Here is a 26,530-nt window from a genome sequence, read left to right on the forward strand (position 1 = left end):
TCCATTTTATTGTTACTAGAATGAAACTCAAATGTAAGGAGAATGGTACTTTGTCAGGTGAGTAGGTTATTTTAAAAGTAATTCAGTTCAGTTCAGTTGCTCAGTCGTGTCCAACTCTTTTCGACCCCATGAATCGCAGCACGCCAGACCTCCCTGTCCATCACCATCTCCCGGAGTTCACCCAGACTCACGTCCATCGAGTCAGTGATGCCATCCAGCCATCTCATCCTCTGTCTTCCCCTTTTCCTCCTGCCCCCAATCCCTCCCAGCATCAGAGTCTTTTCTAATGAGTCAACTCTTTGCATGAGGTGGCCAAAGTACTGGAGTTTCAGCTTCAGCATCATTCCTTCCAAAGAACACCCAGGGCTGATCTCCTTCAGAATGAACTGGTTGGATCTCCTTGCAGTCCAAGGGACTCTCAAGAGTCTTCTCCAACATTAGAGCACCTAAAAGACAAAGTCTAAATTTTTGAAACTAAAATTTAAATCAAATAAAATTAAATGTTCAGAAAAACTTTCCAAGCTCACTTTAAGCTGCAAAAATAATTCCTTGTAATGACTCAGTAGCTATTTAAATTTGCTCTTGGTCAAAATATTTGTATGCTCAGTATTAGGAGAAGTAATAGACTTATTTCTTTAAAAATAGGTGTAAGTTAGAATGACTAGTCTAGAACAAGGAGCAAAAATTTGTAAGAAATCTGGGAATCTTATTTTTCTGTACATTTCTTTTCAATTACACTCCCAGGCCAGAAGCCATAGGAAAAAAATATGCCATGAGCTGGGAAAAATTAAATCATTTCTAGACGAATTTTAGAGAGTTGACCATGTGGAAAATACAGTGATGAGGTCAATATCAACTTTTACCAGTTACCTGGTATTTAATTATTTGCAAATAACAAGAAGCTGGGCATGATTTTGCTTTGTTAATGCACTGTAACACTAAAATATAATTGCTAGTACAGAACACTGCATATTTTAAGTGTGAGATTAACACGAAGGCTAGTCTAGTTTGAAACAAAGAAGAAGGAGGCCCACAAGATATGCAGGAATTTGATAAGCAGCTTAGGAATTCATGAGTTTATAGGTTTATCATCATTTTGCCTACAACTTGGAAGCTCTAGGAGCAATGTAGAGAGGCTGCTATGGAGGTCACAGGACTTGTTCTGTTTTGTGACCTTCTTGTGCAGAGACTTGGTTCTTTTGAACAAGAATCCTCTCTTTTCTGAACTTCAGATCTGACACTCCAGGATTTTTATTTTTCATTTTATTATATCATATTATTTTATTATTTAAACCCTTCTCTCATATCACCTTCAATCAGTTCAGTTGCTCAGTCATGTCCAACTCTTTGTGACCCCATGAACCTCAGCAGGGCAGGCCTCCCTGTCCATCACCAACTCTCGGAGTCCACCCAAACCCATGTCCATTGAGTTGGTGATGCCATCCAACCATCTTATCCTCTGTCATCCCCTTCTGCTCCTGCCCTCAATCTTTCCCAGCATCAGGCTCTTTTCCAATGAGTCAGCTCTTCGCATCAGGTGGCCAAAGTATTGGAGTTTCAGCTTCAACATCAGTCCTTCCAATAAACACCGAGGACTGATCTCCTTTAAGATGGACTGATTGGATCTCCTTGCAGCCCAAGGGACTCTCAAGAGTCTTCTCCAGCACCACAGTTCAAAAGCATCAATTCTTCAGCACTCAGCTTTCTTTATAGTCCAACTCTCACATCCATACACGACCACTGGAAAAACCATAGCCTTGACTAGATGGACCTTTGTTGGCAAAGTAGTGTCTCTGTTTTTTTAATATGCTGTCTAGGTTGGTCATAACTTTCCTTCCAAGGAGTAAGCGTCTTTTAATTTCATGGCTGCAATCACCATCTGCAGTGATTTTGGAAGAAAAATAAAGTCAGTCACTGTTTCCACTGTTTCCCCTTCTATTTCCCATGAAGTGATGGGACCAGATGCCATGATCTTAGTTTTCTGAATGTTGAGCTTTAAGCCAGCTTTTTCACTCTCCTCTTTCACTTTCATCAGGAGGCTCTTTTGTTCTTATTCAATTTCTGCCATAAGAGTGGTGTCATCTGCATATCTGAGGTTATTGATATTTCTCCTGGCAATCTTGATTCCAGCTTGTGCTTCCTCCAGCCCAGCATTTCTCATGATGTACTCTGCTATATAAGTTAAATAAGCAGGGTGACAATATCCAGCCTTGACGTACTCCTTTTCCTATTTGGAACCAGTCTGTTGTTCCATGGTCAGTTCTAACTGTTGCTTCCTGACCTGCATACAGGTTTCTCAAGAGGCAGGTCAGGTGGTCTGGTATTCCCATCTGTTTCAGAATTTTCCACAGTTTATTGTGATCCACACAGTCCAAGGCTTTGGCATAGTCAATAAAACAAAAATAGATGTTTTTCTGGAACTCTCTTGCTTTTTCGATGATCCAGCAGATGTTGTCAATTTGATCTCTGGTTCCTCTGCCTTTTCTAAAACCAGCTTGAACATCTGGAATTTCATGGTTCACGTATTGCTGAAGCCTGGCTTGGAGAATTTTAAGCATCACTTTATATTAGAGTGTGAGATGAGTGCAACTGTGCAGTAGTTTGAGCATTCTTTAGCATTGCCTTTCTTTGGGATTGGAATGAAAACATATCACCTTGGCCTATCTCTATTTTCAGCCCCAGCCTTCTGGGAGATTTTGTGCAAGTTTAGACCTATTCTACAGAGCCAGCCTTTCACTTAAAGAAGCTATGTCTCTCTGCATTTTGATGTAGGATTTTACCTTCTCCACTTTGGGCTCTGGCTGTAAGTACTGTCTGGAAATGTAGGGCCATTAAACCTCACTTGAGACTTCTCTGGTGGCCCAGACATTATGAATCCTGTGGATTCAATCCCTGGTAGGGGAACTAGGATCCCAAATGCTGTGGAGCAACTGAGCCAGTGCACCGTTGCTAGAGAAGGCTGTGCACTTCAACGAAGAGCTTCCACACTGCAGTGAAGATCCAGCACCACCAAAAAACAAAAACAGCATCACTTCCTCACTTAACCAAAAAGAGGGTTGAACTGTTTTGTAGGATTTTTTTTTTTCCCGACTGTGCTGGGTGTTCATTGCTGTGGGAGGTTTTCTCTAATTGCGATGCTTGGATTTTCAATCGCAGTGGCTTTTCTTGTTGCTGAGACTGGCTCTAGGATGTGAGGGCTTCAGTAGTTGCAGTACATGGGCTCAGTAGTTGTGGCTCCCAGTCTCTAGAGCATAGGCTCAGTAGTTCTGGCACACAAGCTTAGTTCCGTGGCATACGGGATCTTCCTGAATCAGGGATCGAACCTGTGTCTCTTGCATTGGCAGGCAGATTCTTTACCACTGAATCACCAGGGAAGCCCTGTCTTGTAGTTTTAGTGGGTATTCTGCCCACTTCACAGGAGATCACAGAATTGGCACCACCCACCCCACCCCTGGCAGCTTCCAATGGTAATCTCTCATTGTGCACCCTTACTATTGACTTTCTCTCTTGCCTTCCTCACTCTCTACTCCCTTACTCATACTTCCTAAAATCATGTATTAGAGTGCTATTGCTCCCTCCCAAATTACCACACATTTATTACATGTAATAAATGTATCACCTATTCCATAGGTCAGAGTTCTGGGTGGGGTGCATGGATTTTCTAATTGCAATCTCACAAGGCTGAAATCAAACTGTTAGCCAGGCTGAGCACTTAGGTGCAAGATTTGGAAAAGCCTGGCCATAAGTCAGGGGGCCATTCTCGGCTCCTAGAATCTAGTCTCAAGGCTATTCCAAGGCCTGTCTCCTTCAATTTTCACAGCCTATGATGGGGGTATGTCAGCTCCTTCTTGTGCTTTTAATCTCTTTGACTTTCCCTTCTGCAGCCAACCAGAGAAAACTTTCTGCTTCAAAGGACTCATGCTATTAGATTCAGTTCAGTCAGTTCAGTTGCTCAGTCATGTCCGACTCTTTGCGACCCCATGAATTGCAGCACGCCAGGCCTTCCTGTCCATCACCAACTCCCGGAGTTCACCCAGACTCACGTCCATCGAGTCAGTGATGCCATCCAGCCATCTCATCCTCTGTCATCCCCTTCTCCTCCTGCCCCCAATCCCTCCCAGCATCAGAGTCTTTTCCAATGAGTCAACTCTTCACATGAGGTGGCCAAAGTACTGGAGTTTCAGCTTTAGCATCATTCCTTCCAAAGAAATCCCAGGGCTGATCTCCTTCAGAATGGACTGGTTGGATCTCCTTGCAGTCCAAGGGACTCTCAAGAGTCTTCTCCAACACCACAGGTCAAAAGCATCAATTCTTTGGCGCTCAGCCTTCTTCACAGTCCAACTCTCACATCCATACGTGACCACAGGAAAAACCATAGCCTTGACTAGACGAACCTTTGTTGGCAAAGTAATGTCTCTGCTTTTGAATATGCTGTTAGATTAGGCTTACCTGAATCATCTCCTTTTTGATTAACTCAAAGCCAAGAAATTAACAGGCTTCCCAGGTGACACTAGTGGTAAAGAATCTACCTAGCAATGCAGGAGATGTAAGAGGCATGGGTTTGATCCCTGGGTTGGAAAGATCCCCTGGAGGAGGGCATGACAACCCACTCTAGTATTCTTGCCTGGAGAATCCCATGGACAGAGAAGCCTGGCAGGATACAATCCATAGGGTTGCAAAGAGTAGGATATGACTGAAGTGACTTAGCACCCATGCGAGTAATTAATAACTCAAAGCTGCAAAATCCCTTTTGCCAGGTAGCGTTAATGTAACCCTGGTCATATTTCATCATATTCACAGTCCCAGGATTTAGGATGGAAAATCTTGGAGGAATTCTGCATACCAACTTCCCAAATAAACTAATTGTATCCAAATACTTGCCCTAAGCTCTGCTTTAGGGGGGCCAAAAGTAAGACATCCCATAAATAGCAAATGACTACTTTTCCAAATTCTAATATTACAAGCTTTCCATCTTTCCAAGTTTCAAGATCCTAAATTCAAGATTCTAGAGATGTTTTCTAATTTAGCTGTCATTTTCATGACTGGAAAGTTGTAAGAGAAGTAAGTATAAAAATTATACAATTTCTGGGACTTTCCTGATGGCCCAGAGGTTAGGACTCCATGCTTCCAGTGCAGGGGGTATGGACTCAGTCCCTGGCCAGGGAACAAAGATCCTGGCATGCTGCACAGTCAGCCCCCCTACCCCAAAAAAGATTAAACAATTTTCCAAGCTTTCTTACAGATGTCTAAACTATTTAAACCCAACTAAGGCTAGTAGCTCCTTTCCTTTTGATCTTCTAATTTTACAGTACATCACACTTAATATTTGTATATTCTTCTAATCTAGCAGATTTGTTGAATTTATTTCATTTCCTCTTCACAAGAAGCCTGATAAACTTTATGCCCCTAATGTTAGAAACAGAAACTTTCCATAAACAGAAAATTTCAGACAGTCACAGAAAATTTCTTAAGACTATATGGCTAGTCATGGCAAAAATGGATTGAAAGTCCAGTTCTCTCTGATGTCAGATGCCCACTCCTTCCATTTTACCTTACCAGTCTCCACAACTGAGCAAATAGACAGGTAATCTGGGAGAAGGAGGTCCTGCTTAGCCCTACATAAAGACACTTCAGGTGACTGAGTTGGACAAAATGATGTTCAACACAGACTAGCTTTACAGAAATTACAGGGACTTACCTGGTGGTCCAATAGCTAAAACTCGGCACTCCCGATGCAGGCAGGCCAGGTGCGATCCCTGATCAGGGAAGTAGAACCCGCATGTTGCAACTAAATATTCCATGTGCTGCAGCTAAAAGACCTCACATGCTGCAACAAAGATTGAAGACCCCGTGTGCAGCAACTAAGACCCAGCACAGCCAAATATATATTCATTACAGAGTTTCCGTGGTGGCTCAGTGGTAGAGAATCTGCCTGCCAAGCCAGGAGATACGAGTTTGATCCCTGATTCGGGAAGATCTCATATGCCACAGAGGAATTAAGCCCATGTGCCACAACTATAGAGCCTGTCCTCTAGAGCGCAGGAGCTGCAACTCCTGAAGTCCATGTTCCCTAGAGCCCATGCTCCTCAACAGAGGAAGCCACTACAATGAGAAGCCCGCACACCACAACTGGAGGGTAGCCCCTGCTCGCCACAACTAGAGAAAAGCCCAAGAAGCAACAAAGACCCAGCACAGCCAAAAATAAATAAATTTATTAATATAAAAAAAAATTATAGTCATAGTACTGATCCCAGATCATGGTCCTGATTTTCTCTTACAAGCCTCCTCCTTCCAGAAAATGTAACAAACCTCAGAGAACTCAAATATAGTACTGTAATTGTTTCCATGATTGCATTTCAACTAAACCGTTCAAATTAAAGAGTAATTTAGTTGCTCAGTCATGTCAGATTCTTTTGTGACCCCATGGACTGTAGCCCACAAGTTTCCATTGTCCATGGGATTCTCCAGGCAAGAATACTGGAGTGGGTTGCCACTTCCTTCTCCAGAGCATCTTCCTGACCTATGGATTGACCTGAGTCTCTTGCATTGGCAAGTGGATTCTTTACCCCTGAGGCACCAAGGAAGCCCAGTTTTATTCCACATGTAATCACTTTATGCCCCAGCTCTCTCCTCAGTTCCAGTACACTCTCTCCTGAATGTTTTTCAAACTCTCTTTCATGAGAAGCAGCATGGTGACCTGAAAAGTTATGGGCTGTATTCTGGTGTCTCAGCACTGCCATTACTCATTAGGGATAGACCTTGTCGAAAGATAGTTCTTTCTGCTTCCATTTTTGGATGTTCTCTATGCCCCTTTAGCAAGAACATCCTGGGAGTTCAGCATTTGGTTAACTTTATAACTATCTATTCCCTTTCCTCTGAAGATTCCCCACAAATTCAACCAGAGTCAAAATAATCTAAAACATTGCTGTTCAAAGAGTTGCCCATAGACAATCAGCATGGGCATCACCAAGAAGCTAATTCAAAATCTCAGGCTGACCTCATACCTGCTGAGTCAGTATCTGCTTTTCATGAGGTCCTAATGATGGATTATACTGATTATATTGATATATTGACTGATATATTGATTATAATCAATATACTGATTATATTGATTAATGATTGAATAAATTCAATAATAAATTATTGAATTTTAGAAGTTCTTATCTGAACATATACTTAGGCATTAACTCCAGAGCTTGGCAGCACAGTTCCTGGCAGTCTGAGGGAACAAGTCTCGCTGGGTCACACGATGGAGGGTGTCCAGAAGATTCAAGGAAGCCTATTTTTTATGATTAGAGTTTTTAGTCATTGACGTCAGTGACCTCAGAACTTCTTCCTGGTGCTATACCTGGAATGATGTCACTGTAAGATTCAGGACCATGTCTTTCAGCAGCAACAAAGAGCCAAAAAGAATATGCCTCCAAAATAAAGGGAAAGCCAGTGAGAAATGAGCTAAAAGAAAAATCCTCCTAGTTCTTCCTGCCTCAAGGAGATTTTATCCCCCTGTCTTTTTATGTCTTATGTCTTTCTCTGGCCTCCCGTTTCTCTATTGCCCTTCCAAGTGGGGATATTGCTGAGATAGACTCTCTCTTCTGCTTCCTTTCTGACTTCTTTGAATCTAGCACTAACATTTTTCCTTGAAATAATACTCACTAAATAAGATAATTATCAAAAACTAGTAAAAGTTGCCAAGATATCTGGCTTAGAACCAAAGTCTGGCCTGGCTCTCCTCTTGAGACCAAAAGAATATTGCCCTACAACTACCTGCTGTGTTCCCCTCAAAGATGGCATATGTTGCTGTAGTTGCAGCTGCCATTGTTAATGTCAAGTCAAATGTGAAGGTGAGGATTGAATTTAGCTAATAATACAGCAATAAATTCTGAATTTTCCATTATCTCACAGCTTCAGCCTTCCTCTTTACAAGAGAGAAGCAGAAGCTAATTTTTAAAGTACTCTGAGCTGAAAAAATAAACATTATATAAGCACCATGCATGAGAGTTGATGCATTTTATATTGTCTCACTCAGAATTTATGTACCCTTGTTTGATACTTTGTTCTAATAAGCTTATATATCTGATTTCCAAACCACAATAAGTTAGAAAAGAAATAAACTACGTAAGTGCGTTATGACAGCTATTGGGGACGAAGGATGCAGTAAAAGGGAGAAACCCTGCACATACACACACACACAGACACACCAAAAGTAGTATGGACTATTTTATGTAGAGGCAAAGACCGATCCTTACACCTGTCCTCTAGCCCTGAAAGCTTTATTGTAGTACAACTCAGTAGTCCAGTTAATATTCTTAATAACAAAGCTGAGTTATGCATAAAAATGTAAAATATTCTCCAGTAAGCTGAAAAATAAAAAGAAACTTAAGCATAAGTTATGGTTTCCCTTGTGGCTCAGATGGTAAAGATCTGCCTGCAAAGCAGGAGACCCAGGTTCAATCCCTGGGTCAGGAAGATTCCCTGGAGAAGGGAATGGCAACCCACTCCAGTATTCTTGCCTGGAGATTTTCATGGGTAGAGGGGCCTGGCAGGCTACAGTCCATGAGATCACAAAGAGTTGGACATGACTGAGAGACTAACACTAACTAATACTAATGGTTTAACTATAAAAACAGTAACCGTAGCATAAGTAGAATTTAGACAATTTTTCATTTAAAATAGTCAAATAAAACCTCTTGGGGCTATGCAAGGATTATGACTAAAGCTTCACAGCACTTTATAATTTGTATAATCCTTAAAAATTTTTAAGAGGTTCTCATATACATTATTTTTCTCTCATTCAAATGGGATTAATGAAACTTGAAATGAGTTAGAGTAAATAAGTGAGGGAAAATAAATGTATTTTTAAGAAAAAAGTAGAAGCCATCTCTATGGAAGCAGAATGATTCCTATGACTCTCTCCCTCTGAAATTACAGATAAAATGTTTTAGAGAAATGGAAAAAAATGTGTGTAAAAAAAAAAAAAACATACCTCTCTGGCTACAAGAAGTTTAGTGATTATGTGGTCCAATCACCCATTTCATACTCAAGGTCTTTCTACAATATCTGTGATAAGTGATTCTTCAATTAGAATTTAATCATCTTAAGAGAGGTTTCCACTTCTTTTATCTTTAAGTAACTCCCTCAGAATACTCCTTTTCATACTGAATCATAATCTACCTCTTTCCAGCCTCTACCAATAATATCTAGCTTAATCTGTTTTGGTCTTTGTTAGTAGGGAAAGGACTCGGGAATAGAGATAAAGAGAGGTGAAGGTGTTCTCTTCAAAGAACATTATGTCAAAAAGAAACTGGACTTGTGATCTATGCATAGAAGTTATGAAAAGGCAAAAACAAAAGCCATTTAAGCAATCATTTCTGTCCACCAATGTGATAAACTTCCTTGAGAAATTCTGAGTTTCCCATTAATGGAAGCACTTAAACTGTAGCATGATGACCATTACCAGGATACTATAGAAAATCTTCCTATGTTTCATGGGAAATTATGTTTTACTAACACTAACTTAGTTTTACTTACTACACTGTTACAATTTCTGGGTTACAACTCAATGCTCAACATTTTAATCATTATTGTCATCAGTAACACTTATTTTGTGCTATTAATGTTGTGGATATTTCATATTTTGTTGTTCAGTTGGTAAGTCGTGTCCGACTCTTTGCAACCCCATGAACTGCAGCACACAGACTTCCCTGTCCTTCACTATCTCCCCCAGTTTGCTCAAACCTATGTCCATTGAGTCAGTGATGCCATCCCACTGTCTCATCCTCTGTTGTCCCCTTCTCCTCCTGCCTTCAATCTTTCCCAGCATCAGGGTCTTTTCCAATGAGTAATATTTATATAATCTTATTACTTAATCCCAGGAAACAAGTGATATCATTAATGTTTCCTTTGATAAATGATAAAACCAAGGCTTACAAAGATTCAGAATCCTGCCTTTAAACTACAGAGATTGAGAAAAGATCAGTGGTTGCTAAGGACAAGCAGTGGGAGGAAAGATTGACTACAAAAGAGCACAAAAAACTGGGGGAGGTGATGGAATTGTTCTGTATCACAGTGGTGGTTACCACATGACTGAATGCATTTATCAAAACTCATAGAACTGTACAGTAAAGAGAGTGAATTGTACAACATAATGTTAGTCGCTCAGTCATATTGGACTCATTGCAACTCAGGGGCTGTAGCCCGCCAGGTTCCTCTGTCCATGGAATTCCCCAGGCAAGAATATTGGAGTGGGTTGCCATTCCCTTTTCCAGGGGATCTTCCCAACCCAGGGATTGAACCCAGGTCTCCCATACTGTGGGCAGATTCTTTACCACTGAGCCACCAGGGAAACCTGTACAACATTAGGTATATCTTAATAAACCTGACTTTAAAAATCTTGTGTTTCACTGATGTATAGAACAGTCTTTTGGACTCTATGGGAGAGGGAGAGGATGGGATGATTTGGGAGAATGGCATTGAAACATGTATAATATCATATATGAAACGAGTCGCCAGTCCAGGTTCGATGCAGGATACAGGATGCTTGGGGCTGGTGCACTGGGACGACCCAGAGGGATAGTATGGGGAGGGAGGAGGGAGGAGGGTTCAGGATGGGGAACACGTGTATACCTGTGGTGGATTCATGTTGATATATGGCAAAACCAATACAATATTGTAAAGTTAAAAATAAAATAAAAAAATAAAAATAAAAATCTTGTCTTTGATCATACAGTTGGTTAGTGCTCTTCTGTGGGCTGAGATAGTCACTAGTTTGGATTCTATGATTATTTGCTCCTCACCTGTGATCTATAATTTGGGTAAGGTGCCACATTTGTAACTTTGATGCTCAGCCCAAGACCGAAGACTATGTGGATATTATCCAGTGGAAAAGTCTGTGTCTTAATAAGTTCTATCACTTTTTACTATATTTATCACTGTATTCACCTCTATGATTCATTTATCTATTCATGGTTTCCGAACTTGCTACAATCTGATTATCTTGAAAGAGATAATTTTCTTCAGAAAGATAAAGTTTCTTTACCTCTATAACTATAATAATCTCTACAAACCTAGTATCTTTCACAGTACCTTATTAAGGCACAGAGGGTCTTTTTCCTTAATAAATAACACCAGGAAAACTGAGATTTGGATTCAGCATGAGGGAACATTTCAGATAGTCACTGGTGCTCAGAGATAGACCAGGTGCCCACTAGAACAAGTGTGTCTCTACATCAGAGAGCAAGTAGTAGTGTGTTAGGCGCTCAGTCATGTTCGACTTTTTGCAACCCCATTGGCTGTAGCCCGCCAGGCTCCTCTGAAGATCCAGTGATCTTCCCAACCCAGAGATCGAACCCCTGTCTCCTGTATGGTGGGCACACTACCTTCTGAGCCAAGTATTTCTAAAATCACCTTTAACTGAATTTATCAAAGCTCCCACATTAAAAAAATGCTCAATTATTTCTCTAAAGGCATGGGGAAAATTGACTTCATAGATTTATAAATGCAGAATATTATGAGTGATAGAAGAGGAAGACCTTGCTTTACTTCTACTCCCACTTAGCTTCTGTGCTTGCTGTGTATGTGTGTGTGTGATCATGTGTCCTATTAAGTGCAACTTAAGAGCAAGATTTTTAAGCAACTGATGAATGAAATTACTATGAGAAATCAGTTTCATAGTAGTCAATTTCATAAAAGAAAAAATGTTTTTATAATGATCATATCTAAAGATATTGATCAGATGTTTTTATTATAACTGAAAATTGTTACAAGTGAAAATAATCTAAGTGATGTCTTTTTTTTAGTAATAATAAGAAAAATGAGTAAGAGGTTAAATCCACCTAAATTGTAAACATTTTTGAAAAACACATAATATAGCTTGTATTTCATTCACACAGATCTCAGGTGCTCAGGTCAGATTTGTGCACACCACAGTAATCTCTGAAAGTTTCTAGCACCAACTTGCCAATAGACTAACCATGGTCATCAATGCAAGATACTGAAATCCACGCAGCACTGCATCCTTAAGAAAGAGCTTGAATAGACATGTACTCAAGGACAGAGTCCTATAAGGTTGGCAACTCTCTGCGACGAAACGGGTAAAAAGCAGGTGATCCAACAAAGAGAAAGTCAAGTGGGGCTCCAGAGCTCTCCTCCCACCGGCATGCATGATCTTAAGTCACTACCTGCTGGACTTTTGTTTCTCACCTACAACATGAGAAGTACACAACTGAGTGCACAGATTACAGGACAAACTTTTATCATCTCAATAGCTAATGCAGTAAACATTTCAAATAAAATTCTGATCTGACATTGAGAGTGTCTGGAAAATTCTTAACTTTCAATATTTGCATGAATTTTGAAATGCCAAGCCATTGTGAAAATGTCTTTTACAGCTTTCCTGTGTCTGGCCAATCAGGGCAAACAGCAACCCATGTGAATTGAGTAAGATAAAGATTTATTTTAAAATAGAAAAATCTTGCCCCATCGAACTTGTGTCACTATGAACACAGAAATATCAAAAAATAATTTCTTATAATTGCTCAATAGTGTTAGAAAAGGTTAAATAAAAGGGACAAATTGCCTAATACACACTCCTTCTTTAAACCATGAAACAAAATTAGACAGCTACATAAAACCAGAAAGTCCTAAAACAAAAAAGTAAAGAAGTGTCTACTGGAATAAAAAATCTTATAAAACAAGAAAATATGCATATTAAATTCTATAGAAGACAAAAAAATCAAAGAATTGCATAGCCCAGTGTGAAGTAATATTTGATAGCACATACTTAATTTGCAACATTACTAGTGACAGCGTAAGGTCACAAAGATCAATTAATCTAACAATTTATTTAGCATATTTATATGCTTTTTTGTATAGTCTTTCAAAATTTTAAAAGAGTTTTCACATACACTGTCAATTTAAGACTTCACAAAACTCTGAGGGAAAAAGAGTAGCCTAATTCTATCAGGATACCTGTCCTTACCTTATGCCCAGGTGCCAATGGGAATGGCTTACATAAATCAGTAAGAAAATCCTAGAGATCAAGTATCTTTATGTACTTTGTGAGACCTGCTGGCTCACCTTTTTACTTCCATTCCTGGATTTGAAAGAAGTAACACACAATCTCCTAATCAAACGTTGTCACTTGCAGATAACTACACGTGCGTGCTCAGTTGTTCAGTCGTGTCTGACTTTTTGCAACCCTGTGGACTATAGCCCACCAGGTTCCTCTGTCCATGGGATTCTACAAGCAACGGTATTGGAGTGGACTGCCGTTTATTCCTCTAGTGGATCTTCCCAACCCAGAGATAAAACCTACGTCTCCTGCTTTGGCAGGAGGATTCTTTACCATTGAGCCACCAGGGAAGTCCCACAGATAACTTTGGGTATATCCAAAAACTTGGTCTCTATCAACAGAAAGCTACATGTCTTAGCTTGGACATAGCAGATTCTGACAACTTAGAGGCTATGCCCTTATGCAAAATATTGGCAGCTATAACACTACCACCAAGAGTTGTTATAAGAGCTGCATCTATCCATTCAATCAATACTTATTGAGGCCAGAATGACATCACCAAGATGGCAGCATAGGAGACCCCAGCCTCTATCCCTCAACAAAGACCAACAATTAGATAGCTATCCATGAACAAAAACAGCTCTGGGAAAGCTTGGTGTCTGTTTAAGAAACTTCAACAACCCAGTGAAATTTTAAAAAAATTAAAAATAAATGCACAGTAAGAGAACAAAGACCTCTTTATTTTGCCTGAAACATCCTGTTCCTCCAAACTGGCATTCCTCATTTCCAAAATGGAACTCTCTGTTTAGAAAGCATTCCCTTCAACAGGAAAGGAAGAGAGTGGGATGAGGGACTAGTTTTCCCAGCATTTCAGGTACTGCATGAAGGTCCAGCTTCAGTTTTATCCTACCAAAGCTGACACTTGTAGTGTTGGCTAGAAAGAAGGAGAAAACCAGGGGCTACCAACAGCAGCCACACATGGAAGTGACTGAGGTTCACAGTAATCTGCTTTTACAGTAAAACCACCACCTTTTGACAATAAGGAAGAAACCAATGGACAGCATAGCCGCTGCAATCTCCTTGCATATTTCACCAGGCTTTCACACAGGTATTTGAATTCATTGACTCCAGCCACCTAACTCCTTCCCTGATCCCTCCCTCCACCTCCCAGAGCCCAGGAATTGCACTAGCAGCCAGCCCAGGCTTCTGCAGCTATAAAATGCAAGTATATAAAATGCAAGTCTAGACCCCTGTGGCTGCACCCCACCAGCAGTTGTGCACATGCTTGGGTCTAGCCCCTCTAGTTGTACATCTGCATGCTGCTGCCTGACATCCATCACCAGCCTTCACTGTTCATGCTTACTCAGGAAAGACTGTGCAGCCCCAGGAAAGCACATCTGACAGTCATAGTCACCATAACTGCTTGTGGGCCCGGTCAAGACCTTGTCTTCTGTCACTGGCCTTTACCACTGTGATTACCTGCAACCAGCCCCTATAGCTGAGCATCTGCAGGCTGTCAGCCCAAGCACCTTACCACGCCACACTGCCAGGTGCCTGGAGCAAGACCCAACAGCCAGAGTAGTACATGCCAACAACCAGGGCCTCTGAACTATCAGTGCACCAGCAGTTGCCTATCCCGCCCTAACAACTACGTAAATGCCATATCTTATCCCTGTCACTACATAGGTAGCTGCAGCTGGCCTCCAGAGCCAAATGTGTGCACACTACCCGCTCTGGTCACCACCACTGTCTGCAGTGGTCCCTAACTACTGGACCTGGAGGCACAGCTGAAAAACCCAAGAAACTTTGCAACTACCATGGACACCCAGTAACACTCACCAAGGACCACATTGTTATCAAGGCCATGGACTCAATGGCCTGAGTTTAAGAGCCATTATGCCTCCTGAGCCTCATTGCCACCGCACACTTCTCACTTGGCACCCTGCAACCCTAGGCCTAGGGGGCCATAGGATGCACCAGTGTGTCCACACTTGCAGGTAAAAGCCTTTCTTACCGAAATCACTTCATAAAGTCTGAAAGTGGTGCCCGCTTCAGCAAATGTACAGAAATCTGCACAAAACTACAGGGACCAGGGGGAATCAGGGAAACACTGACTCCACCAAAAGAATGCTGTAAACCTCCAGTAACAGGCCACAAAGAAATAGAGATAAAGGAATTACCTGACAAATAATTCAAAATAATTACTATCGAAGTGCTTAGAAGTCTACAGGAGAATACAGACAAACAATAATATCAGGAAAGCAATACAAGAACAATATAAGAATTTCAAAAAAGCTAATAGAAAAGATAAAAAAGAACCAAAGAAATTTTGGAAATGAAGACTACAGTGGCTGAACTGAAAAATTCAATAGAGAGCTTCAACAGCAGACTTGACTAAGCAGAAGAAAAAGTTAGTGAGCACAAAGACTCAAATAAATAAAATTGTAAATGAAAAATAATATGCTACAACTAATACCGCAGATACAAAGAATCAGAGAGACTATTAAGAACAGAAACACTCAGTAGGGAAAGGATAGTCTCTGAAACTAATGTTAAGAGAATTAGATAGTCACATGCAGAAAAAAGAAATTGGACCCTCATCATATACGAATCACAAAAACTAACTCAAAGTGGATTAAAGACTTAAATATGAGACCTGAAACCACAAAACTCCTAGAAGAACACATAGAGAAAAAGCTGCTAATACTGATCTTGGTGATGATCGCTTTTGGGGTATATGACACCAAAAGTATAAGCAATAAAATCAAAAGTTAGCAAGTAAGACTACAGCAAACTGAAGAACTTCTGCACAGGAGAAGAAGCATTCCAAAAATGAGAAGGCAGCTTATGAAATGGAAGAAAGTACTTTCAAATAGTATATGTGTTGAGGAGTTAATTCCAAAAGTATATAAATAACTCATATATATAACTAACTCAATAGCAAACAGCCATTGAAAAAATGGGCAAAGAAACTGAATAAAAGTTTTTCCAAAAAAGACACCTGAATCATTAATAGGTACATGAAAAAGTGCTCCACATCACTAATCATTAGAGAAATAAAAATAAAACCACAGTAGGCTGTCACCTCACACCTCTTAGAATGACTACCATTGAAAAGACAAGCAATATCAATTGTTGATAAGGACGTGAAAAAAAGATCCCTTGTACACTGTTAGTGGATAAATGGTGCATCCAGTGTGGAAAACAGTATGGAGGTTACTCAAAACATTAAAAATAGAACTACTGTACAATCCAGAAATTCCACTTCTGGTTATATATCCAAAGGAAATTCAAATAGGAATTGACAGAGATATATGCACTCCTAAAGTTCATTGCAACACTACTCCACAGTAGCCAAGATTTGGAAACAACCTAGGTGTCCATTTAGTGATAATTAGATAAAGGAGATGTGGTACATATTTATTGATATGTATGTATATAGACAATATTATTCATCTAAGGGAAGAAAGGAAATTCTGTCATTTGGAACAACATGGATTGACCTTGGGGACATTATGTTCTGTGAGATAAGTTAAACAGAAAAAGGCAAATATTGTATTATATCACTTATATGCAGAATCTTCAAAAACAAAACTATAGAAACAGAGTATAAAGCTGGTTACCAGGGGCTGAGGGGAGAATGAGAAGATATTGGTTGAAGTGTATAAACTTCAGGTTATGAGTAAGTTCTGGGGATCAAATATCCTTAGATATAATCTCCTGGTGAATATAATTAATAATAGTATATTACATATATGAGAGTTGATGAGAGAGAAGATCTTAAATTTTCTCACCATGAAAAAGAAATTGTAATCATATAACATGAATAAGGAATTAGCTATGGCTCTGGTGATGAAAGTGAAAGTGGAAAGTGAAAAAGTTGGCTTAGAGCTCAACATTCAGAAAACAAAGATCATGGCATCCGGTCCCACCACTTCATGGGAAATAGATGGGGAAACAGTGGAAACAGTGTCAGACTTTATTTTTCTGGGCTCCAAAATCACTGCAGATGGTGACTGCAGCCATGAAATTAAAAGACGCTTACTCCTTGGAAGGAAAGTTATGACCAACCTAGATAGCATATTCAAAAGCAGAGACATTACTTTGCCAACAAAGGTCCGTCTAGTCAAGGCTATGGTTTTTCCAGTGGTCATGTATGGATGTGAGAGTTGGACTGTGAAGAAGGCTGAGCGCCGAAGAATTGATGCTTTTGAACTGTGGTGCTGGAGAAGACTCTTGAGAGTCCCTTGGACTGCAAGGAGATCCAACCAGTCCATTCTGAAGAAGATCAGCCCTGGGATTTCTTTGGAAGGAATGATGCCAAAGGTGAAACTCCAGTACTTTGGCCACCTTATGTGAAGAGTTGACTCATTGGAAAAGACTCTGATGCTGGGAGGGATTGGGGGCAGGAGGAGAAGGGGACAACAGAGGATGAGACGGCTTGATGGCATCACTGACTCGATGGACATGAGTCTGGGTGAACTCCGGGAGTTGGTGATGGACAGGGAGGCCTGGCGTGCTGCGATTCATGGGGTCGCAGGGAGTCGGACACAACTGAGCGACTGATCTGATCTGATCTGGTGGTGGCTCAGATAGTAAAGAATCTGCCTGCGATGCAGGAGACCCGGGTTCAATCCCTGGGTTGGGAAGACCTTGGAGAAGGAAATGGCAACCCACTGCAGTATTCTTGCCTGGAGAATCCCATAGACAGAGGAGCCTGGCAGTCTAGAGTCCATGGGGTTGCAAACAACCGGATATGACTGTACAGCTACCACTTCACTTCAGTGGTGCAAATCATTTTGTAATATATCAGTGTATCAAGTCAATACACTGCCCATGCTAAATTTGCATAATAGAATATGTCAATTATATCTCAATAAAATTAGAGAATAATAATTAGTAAATGTTGTGCCTTAAGAAAGGAAAGTGCTTCATGAACAGTAAGGACTTAGTTAAAAGATTGTACTCATTTAAAGGATATGAGAAAAATGGACCTAATTCAAATGTCACAAGTGAAAAAAAGAAAGTGGATTCCTAAAGCCTTCTGTCTTGGGGTCCTGGTTGCACTTCCTGCATATAATGATGCCTTGAGTCCTAACTAGGACTTTTATGTGTAAAATATCTGTAGAATTGGACTAATGATTACAACCATGTTATGTAAGAGAGGCCTTTATATATAAGTGCAGCCAGAGTGTTTTCGCACTTCAGTCATGTGAATGCTGGGGCAAGGCCCTCTGTGGTCCAAGGGATGAAGCCATGCCAGTTACTCTCTACCCATAACACCATCCCCTCAGCTTTCCACAGGTTTAGTTGAAATGAAAACATGGAAGGCAAAACACTCGTCAAAACTAGGGCACGCTGAAATGAAGACAAAACTGTTCTTTTGTGTTTTTTGACAAATTGATTCTTTATTTTCTTCCAGTATGTCAAGTTCTCACAACACTCACCACGCATAATCAAATCTTTGCAAATTCATGGAAGTAGGAATGTATAAAGGGGAAGGAAGAAAAGAAGAGAAAGGTGTTGGGGTAAGATTTGTAGAGTTAGCTACAAAGGTGAGAGCAGTAAAACAAGCGCTAAACCAGATAAAGTGCTGGAATGCCTGATTCTTTCCATGAGAATGGTAACTGCTGTAGTTCTGAACTCCAGGCAAAACCTTGGATTATTGTTTTGCTGAAAGTTTTACTCTCATTTTAGGTGCAAATGATTCATTAACAAAAGAAACCACTCATTACACACAAACAATTTCAATTTTTTTATAGAGGACTGCTTGGCTTAATTTCAATATACAATCATTAAAAAAAAAGGAAACAGTAGAAGTAACAGCATATATGTCACCAAATTGGGCTGATAACCTACATCCAAATTTGAACAGCACTGAGAACCTCGTTAACAGCAATCTGGAGTCCCAATTAGGAAAGGGTCCCAGATAGTGTGTTCATCCACAGGTGAGCCTTCAAATTGCAGCTCTGGGGGCTCCTGCTTACAATCCCAGACCAAAAACTGATATCATCATCAGTTTGCATGCAAAAATGCAGCTCTTGTTTTTCTTTAACTTTTGCAGTGAAGCTTGTCTCACCTTGTGAGTCATAAGACTTCTTAGACCCTGGGACAGGTCGGGGAGGTCGGCCAGACCTCCAGTGGCTCAAGTATTCCAAGACCCTCTCCTGTTCTTATCTAAAGTGCCACTGATTTCCTGTGTTTGCAGGCAGGCAAAGAATTCAGGCAGTGTCCAGGCAGGTCAGAAGCAGGCTTCTGAAGCCTGAACAAGACTTCCTCCATTTTAATTTTCCTAACCTTCCTATATCCATTAACTTATTGGCAGCAGTAGTAGTAATCACAGATGTTCTACAAGGCACAATTCTGTTCATCTCTGAAATTTCATAACTCTGGTTCCTTGCAAATTCTTACCTAAGGATTCTAAGAGAAAGCTAATACTGGAGACAGAAAGAGTAGGAAATAACATTTGAGTCCATAATACCTGAGTTCTCATGGGGGGAAAGTAATAGGTGGTACCCTTTCAAAATAAATGATCAACATGTCCTAGACATCCAAAAAAAAAAAAAGAGTTCCTAACTGATACATGAAGTAGTTTCTACATCATTGGTTACAATATATACAAATCAAGGGGCTGTTTCAAAAAATGTATGATAGGATTTAGGGAATGTAGTCTGTTCACAATAGTTGATAAAGATCTCTAATAAGTAAGATTCCCAAATTTGAGAGGTTGGTCCACATAGCAGTCCCTCAGTGCATTGTCACAATCTTTCAGTAAGTGGGTATGATTATTAAAGTCCAGATAATTCCCAGTAAAATGCAGCAACCAATACTCTTCCAAACACAACATATAACACACGAAATAGGTACATTATACTTGTGTTAACTGTCTTATAATGCTATTCGGTTCCCTGCCACCAGATAGCAGTGCATTTTGTAATGCCTTAAAGGATAAACATACAGGGGTTCTCAGGAACCCATTATCTAAACAGTTTTTTCCATGCATACGAATTCAGTTCAGTTCAGTCACTCAGTCATATCTGACTCTAGGCAACTGCATGAATTGCAGCACACCAGGCCTCCCTATCAATCACCGACTCCTGGATTCTACCCAAATTCATGTCCATTGAGTCGGTGATGCCATCCAACCATGTGATTCTCCATCGTCCCCTTCTCCTCCTGCCTTCAATCTTTCCCAGCATCAGGATCTTTTCCAATGAGTCAGCTCTTCTTATCAGGTGGCCAAGTATTAGAGTTTCAGCTTCAACATCAGTCCTTCCAATGAAAACTCAAGACTAATCTCCTTTAGGATGGACCGGTTGGATTTCCTTGCAGTCCAAGGGACTCTCAAGAGTCTTCTCCAACACAGCAGTTCAAAAGCATCAATTCTTCGGCACTTAGCTTTCTTTATAGTCCAACTCTCACATCCATACATGACTACTGGAAAAACCATAGCCTTGACTAGATAGACTGTTGTTGGCAAACTAATGTCTCTGCTTTTTAATATGCTTTCTGGGTTGGTCATAACTTTTCTTCCAAGGAGTAAGCAGGGTGACAATATACAGCCTTGACGTACTCCTCTTCCTATTTGGAACCAGTCTGTTGTTCCGTGTCCAGTTCTAACTGTTGCTTCCTGACCTGCATACAGGTTTCTCAAGAGGCAGGTCAGGTGGTCTGGTATTCCCATCTGTTTCAGAATTTTCCACAGTTTATTGTGATCCACACAGTCCAAGGCTTTGGCATAGTCAATAAAGCAGAAATAGATGTTTTTCTGGAACTCTCTTGCTTTTTCGATGATCCAGCAGATGTTGTCAATTTGATCTCTGGTTCCTCTGCCTTTTCTAAAACCAGCTTCAACATCTGGAAGTTCATGGTTCACGTATTGCTGAAGCCTGGCTTGGAGAATTTTGAGTTTTACTTTACTAGCATGTGAGATGACTGCAATTGTGCGGTAGTTTGCACATTCTTTGGCATTGCCTTTCTTTGGGATTGTAATGAAAACTGACCTTTTCCAGTCCTGTGGCCACTGCTGAGTTTTCCAAATTTGCTGGCATATTGAGTGCAGCACTTTCACAGCATCATCCTTTAGGATTTGAAATAGCTCAACTGGAATTCCATCACCTCCACTAGCTTTGTTCATAGTGATGCTTTCTAAGGCCCACTTGACTTCACATTCCAGGATGTCTGGCTCTAGGTCAGTGATCACACCATCATGATTATCTGGGTCATGAAGATCTTTTTTGTACAGTTCCTCTGTGTATTCTTGACACCTCTTCTTAATATCTTCTGCTTCTGTTAGGTCCATACCATTTCTGTCCTTTATCAAGCCCATCTTTGCATGAAATGTTCCCTTGGTGTCTCTAAAATTCTTAAAGAGATCTCTAGACTTTCCCATTCTATTGTTTTCCTCCATTTCTTTGCATTGATCACTGAGGAAGGCTTTCTTATCTCTCCTTGTTATTCTTTGGAACTCTGCATTCAAATGGGTATATCTTTCCTTTTCTCCTTTGCTTTTCACTTCTCTTCTTTTCACAGCTATTTGTAAGGCCTCCCCAGACAGCCATTTTGCTTTTTTGCATTTCTTTTTCTTGGGGATGGTCTTGATCACTGTCTCCTGTACAATGTCACAAATCTCCATCCATAGTTCATCAGGCATTCTGTCCATCAGATCTATTTCCTTAAATCTATTTCTCACTTCCACTGTATAATCATAAGCAATTTGATTTAGGTCACACCTGAATGGTCTAGTAAAACTTTCTTCAATTTAAGTCTGAATTTGGCAATAAGGAGTTCATCGTCTGAGCCACAGTCAGCTCCTGGTCTTGTTTTTGCTGACTGTATAGAGCTTCTCCACCTTTGGCTGCAAAGAATATAGTCAATCTGAGTTCAGTGTTGGCCATCTGGTGATGTCCATGTGTAGAGTCCTCTTGTGTCATTGGAAGAAGGTGTTTGCTATGACTAGTGCGTTCTCTTGGCAGAACTCTATTAGCCTTTGTCCTGCTTCATTCTGTACTCCAAGGCCAAATTTGCCTGTTACTCCAGGTGTTTCTTGACTTCCTACTTTTGCATTCAAGTTCCCTAGAAAGAAAAGGACATCTTTTTTGGGTGTTAGTTCTTAAAGATCTTGTAGGTCTTCATAGAACCGTTCAACTTCAGCTTCTTCAGCATTACTGGTTGGGCATAGACTTGGATTACCGTGATATTGAATGGTTTGCCTTGGAAATGAACAGAGATCATTCTGTCGTTTTTGACATTGCATCCAAGTACCGCATTTAAGACTTTTTTGTTGACTATGATGGCTACTCCATTTCTTCTAACGGATTCTTGCTACAATAGCAGAAATAATGGTCACCTGAGTTAAATTCTCCCATTCCAGTCCATTAATTCACTGATTCCTAAAATGTCAATGTTCACTCTTGCCATCTCCTGTTTGACCACTTCCAATTTTCCTTGATTCATGGACCTAACATTCCAGGTTCCTATGTGATATTGCATAGGCATTAGTAGACATTAAAATTCCTTGGGCTTTATCCTTTTGAGCAAGGTAGTATAACTACTGCATAGAACAAACAGTGCAATCAAACACGTCAGTTAAGGGTTAAGTTTGGTATAGCTGAAATACTGCTGAGTCGTTAAACGAATGTAAAACATCTTTGTCATACATTAAGCTAAGTTCATGTGGTTTCAATGTAGTAGGCATTCATGTAGTAATGGTCAAGGCTTGAACTACATCTTTATCAGTGTTGTGTAATCTAGCAGATAGATAAATTTTGTCCATGGGAAGCCAAAGTTAGGAAAGGATTGACCTTGTTTGTTGGGCAGGTGAAGTGATCCTGAGGCCAGATCCAGCTCATATTTCTCCACCTGAAGATTCCCCAATATCTTTCTCCATATTTTTTTTTTAATTGTAGCTTGAGGTGTCAATGACAATCCACATTACAGTCAGGCTTCCAAGAGTAGTTTATTCACAAGAATAACAATGTGTTAATGGCATATGTTTCCATTTTTCCTGTCTGAGGGGCATCATTAATATGGTATTTTCCTTCCCCTGTGCAATGACATCAGCAGGTACAGTAGGACTGGAAGTATGCTTCACCCAGATTTTACCTTCAGCTGCATATATTTCATTTGTGGTTCTAAACCCTTTATCACCTCTAACTGTTAGTAAATTGGGAGGTTCTCCTTTTTGTATTTTGAAAATTACACATGAAAGAATCCACAATTGGACAATTCAACCATGTTTATTAATAAATAGATCATCCTTTCCTTCATTTTATAAAATTAGTTGGATTTCTCCTTGGTAATCTGGACCTATGATTCCCCTACAAACACAAATCCCCTTTAAAAACTGGAGCATTCGTTGATTAATCCAAAGTGTCCAGGGGGCATTTTAATTCCAATACCAGTTGAGATAGCACATACCAATCCCTTAGTAAGTGTATGATCAGGTATAGAGTATGAATCCAGTCCAGGGACCTCAGGAGTAGCTCAAAAAGGAGCTGGTGCTCTTGGGGTAATTTCCAAATACTTAATTGTTAAAGAAAAACTGGAGCTGCAGTTTTGTGAGCAAAGTGATAATAATATCAGTTTGCATCCCACAATTATAAGCTAGAGCCTCCAAAGCTCAATTTGATGTCTTACTCGTGGGGTAGATGCACCGTCCAGGACTCTTTCCCAGTTGGAGGATTGTTCCCTTATCCCCATTAGAGTTCTTTGGCAGATGCCCCTCCAAGACTTCCTATTCAAGTCCTATCAGAACTTTCACAGGGGACATTGCAGGGAGGAACCACAATGAAAGGAGTGGGTTTCTAATCCAGCTGCCCAGCATAGCCTTAAACAGATCCCAAGCATCAGTGAGCTTCATTTTCCTCTCATATAAGAAGAAACTATGACTTCTTGTCCTGCCTACCTCTGAAGGCTATTGTGGATCAAAGAGGATAACATGGAAAGTTTTTTGAACTCTCGTACCATTCCAATGTCAGTATGAGAGGAGAGCAGGGGATAAGAATCTGCACCATCAAATGCCTCTTGGTCACTGCTGGACATCAGCTCTCTTAGATTATCACTTATCCCCAGGGGGTGTTAGGGAAAACTCAGGGCTCATGCATCCTCTAATTCACTTAAGAATTTGGGTGCTGAAGTTTATTCTTTAATGCTCAGCACATGAGACTTTTAAGAGGGGACATTCTCTCATAGTGTTAGTTCTAGGGAAATTTATATCAATGCTGTCTTTCTTTTGCACAAGCAAGTAGGAGAGTTAAGCATGTTGTATCATCTTGTGTGTGCTAAGTCGCTTCAGTTGTATCTGACTCTCTGTGACCCTATGGACTGTAGCCCCTGGGGCTTCTCTGTCCATAGGATTCTCCTGGCAAGAATACTGTAGTGGGTTGCCATGCCCTCCTCCAGGGGATCTTCCTGACCCAGGGATGGAACCCACATCCTTATGTTTTCTGAATTGATAGGCAGGTTCTTTACCATTAGCCCCACCTGGGAAGCCTGTACAGGAAGCCTGTACATCACATTTTAGCAGGTCATGTTCCTCTGTACAGAAATGTTAAATTATTACATTATAGAAAGTAGGAGTACATATTTATAACTGTAGTATCAAAGGCTAAAGAAGACGTTTTTACTTTATTCTGATTCTCTGCTCCCTTTCTTTTCTGAAAGACCGATTGTGCTTCTAACCAGGAAAGCATGTTCTAAGAAAACACATGGAAAGAGTCCCAAGTTTGCCCCTTTATTATCTGTAGATCTTAACTCCACCCATTGTTAATTTTCCTCACCAGTTTCAATTTCATGGTTCTCAGCAGAGTGCCAATATATTCTCCATGCATGATCCTTGGAAAAAGTTACTACTTTTATTGATAAATGACAGATCACAAAAGAAGTTTGAAGGAAGCCATCATGTGTACTTCTGTCATTAGTTCAAATTTTTTGTTCCTTTTAGGTACCAAGATAAAGGAGATGTGCAGTTAGGCAGTAGGAAAATAAGCAAATGGTCAAAAGGATTTTGGATTTTTACAAATGATGTCTGTCTCCTCATGTGTGTTCTTAGTCAAATAGGGCAGGAAAATAAGCCCCAGGTAAAGTAATTGAATCTTTAGAACAACATAAAGAGGGCTGAGTACTCATAAAAATAAGCCTAGAGTTCAGTCAGAATTGATGCCTTTACTTGACTGCCTTGTGTTTATTTTGACATTCCCTTTATATATACACATTTAAACCTCAGTGGAAATTATAGAATGATGATATAAATAGTGGCAAACTGTATAAATAAAATATAGTGTCTAGGTTTGAAGTCATATAAAATTAAACATGTATGGAGACATGTCTGTGTTATGCCACAAATTACCATCGTACAGTAGGGTTCTGATACTGGATTCACATACAGCAACGCATGTCTACACTGAAAACTTGAAAAAGAATTACCAAGCTGTTTGTAGCTTTGCAAATATTAAGGTTTTTTTTTTTTTTTAATCATATAAACAACCTGTCTGAAAAACTTCTATATACTTTTTCTTAAAAAATTATTTATTTGACTGCTCTGGGTCCTAGGTGCAGGAGGTGTGATTTTTCTTTGGGACATGAGAACTCTTAGTTGCAGCATGCAAAATCTATTTCTCTGACCAGAGATTGATTCTGAGCCCCCTGCATTGGGAGCACTAAATCTTAGCCACTGGACCACCAGAGAAGCCCCAGCTTCTATATATTCTTAATGGAATAAAGGCAAACTCTAGAAACCATAGCTGCTACACTACTACAGAATTCTTTTAACTCCCAACTGCGCCACCAAGCCAAAGCCACAAAAAATAATATCTCTGCTCACTGTTAGTTCAGTTCAGTTGCTCAGTCATGTCCAACTCTTTGCATCCCTGTGAACTGCAGCACATCAGGCTTTCCTGTCTATCACCAACTCCCGGAACTTGTTCAAACTCATGTCCATTGAGTTGGTGATGTCATCTAATCCTCTGTCGTCCCCTTCTCATGCCTTCATTCTTTCCCAGCATCAGGATCTTTTCCAATGATAACTAGGCACTCAATATATTATACAAGAGAAGGTATTTTTTTACATCTTTCTATAGCATGTCTTTGCAAAGCATGGGCTAATCTTCACTGAGATGTAGCAAATGATGACAAGATCATGTATTCAGTCCCCTATTTTAAGTCACCACATAGCCATAGATTAAACATTTCAACCATTAAAAAAATCAACCCAAATTTTTATCATTTAAGAAAATAAATCCTGTTTGACTAAATCTACAAGGGCAAACATTTTTACAAGGAAATACTTCAAACACAGAATGATTCCAAAGGCATCATAAAAATAGCCACCAAATATGAGAGCTCTCCAACAAACTCAAAGAACAGAAAACCAAAACCAAAATCCAAAACAATAACCAAAGATTCTTACTGCCTTTCTCAACAAATCTACAAATTTACATTCAGTGCAAACTCCTGTTTACAGAAACAAAACAAAACACATTGTTTTCATCTTGTACATTTATTCTTCACTTCTTAAAAAAT

The 26,530-nt window shown here is 40.1% G+C and overlaps 1 protein-coding gene across 1 annotated transcript in view; it reads right to left on the bottom strand.

Annotated features, from left to right (window-relative positions):
- LOC139184411 (uncharacterized) overlaps window positions 1-24,052 on the bottom strand; it is a 56,670-nt gene extending 32,618 nt beyond the window's left edge. Inside the window, exon 1 of the mRNA XM_070794174.1 lies at window positions 23,975-24,052. Coding sequence (XP_070650275.1) covers window positions 23,975-24,052 — 78 coding nt within the window. The remainder of the gene's footprint in view (window positions 1-23,974) is intronic.
- Between the last annotated feature and the right edge of the window lie 2,478 nt (window positions 24,053-26,530).

Source organism: Bos indicus, chromosome 8, assembly GCF_029378745.1.
Source record: "Bos indicus isolate NIAB-ARS_2022 breed Sahiwal x Tharparkar chromosome 8, NIAB-ARS_B.indTharparkar_mat_pri_1.0, whole genome shotgun sequence".
Lineage (NCBI taxonomy): Eukaryota > Metazoa > Chordata > Mammalia > Artiodactyla > Bovidae > Bos > Bos indicus.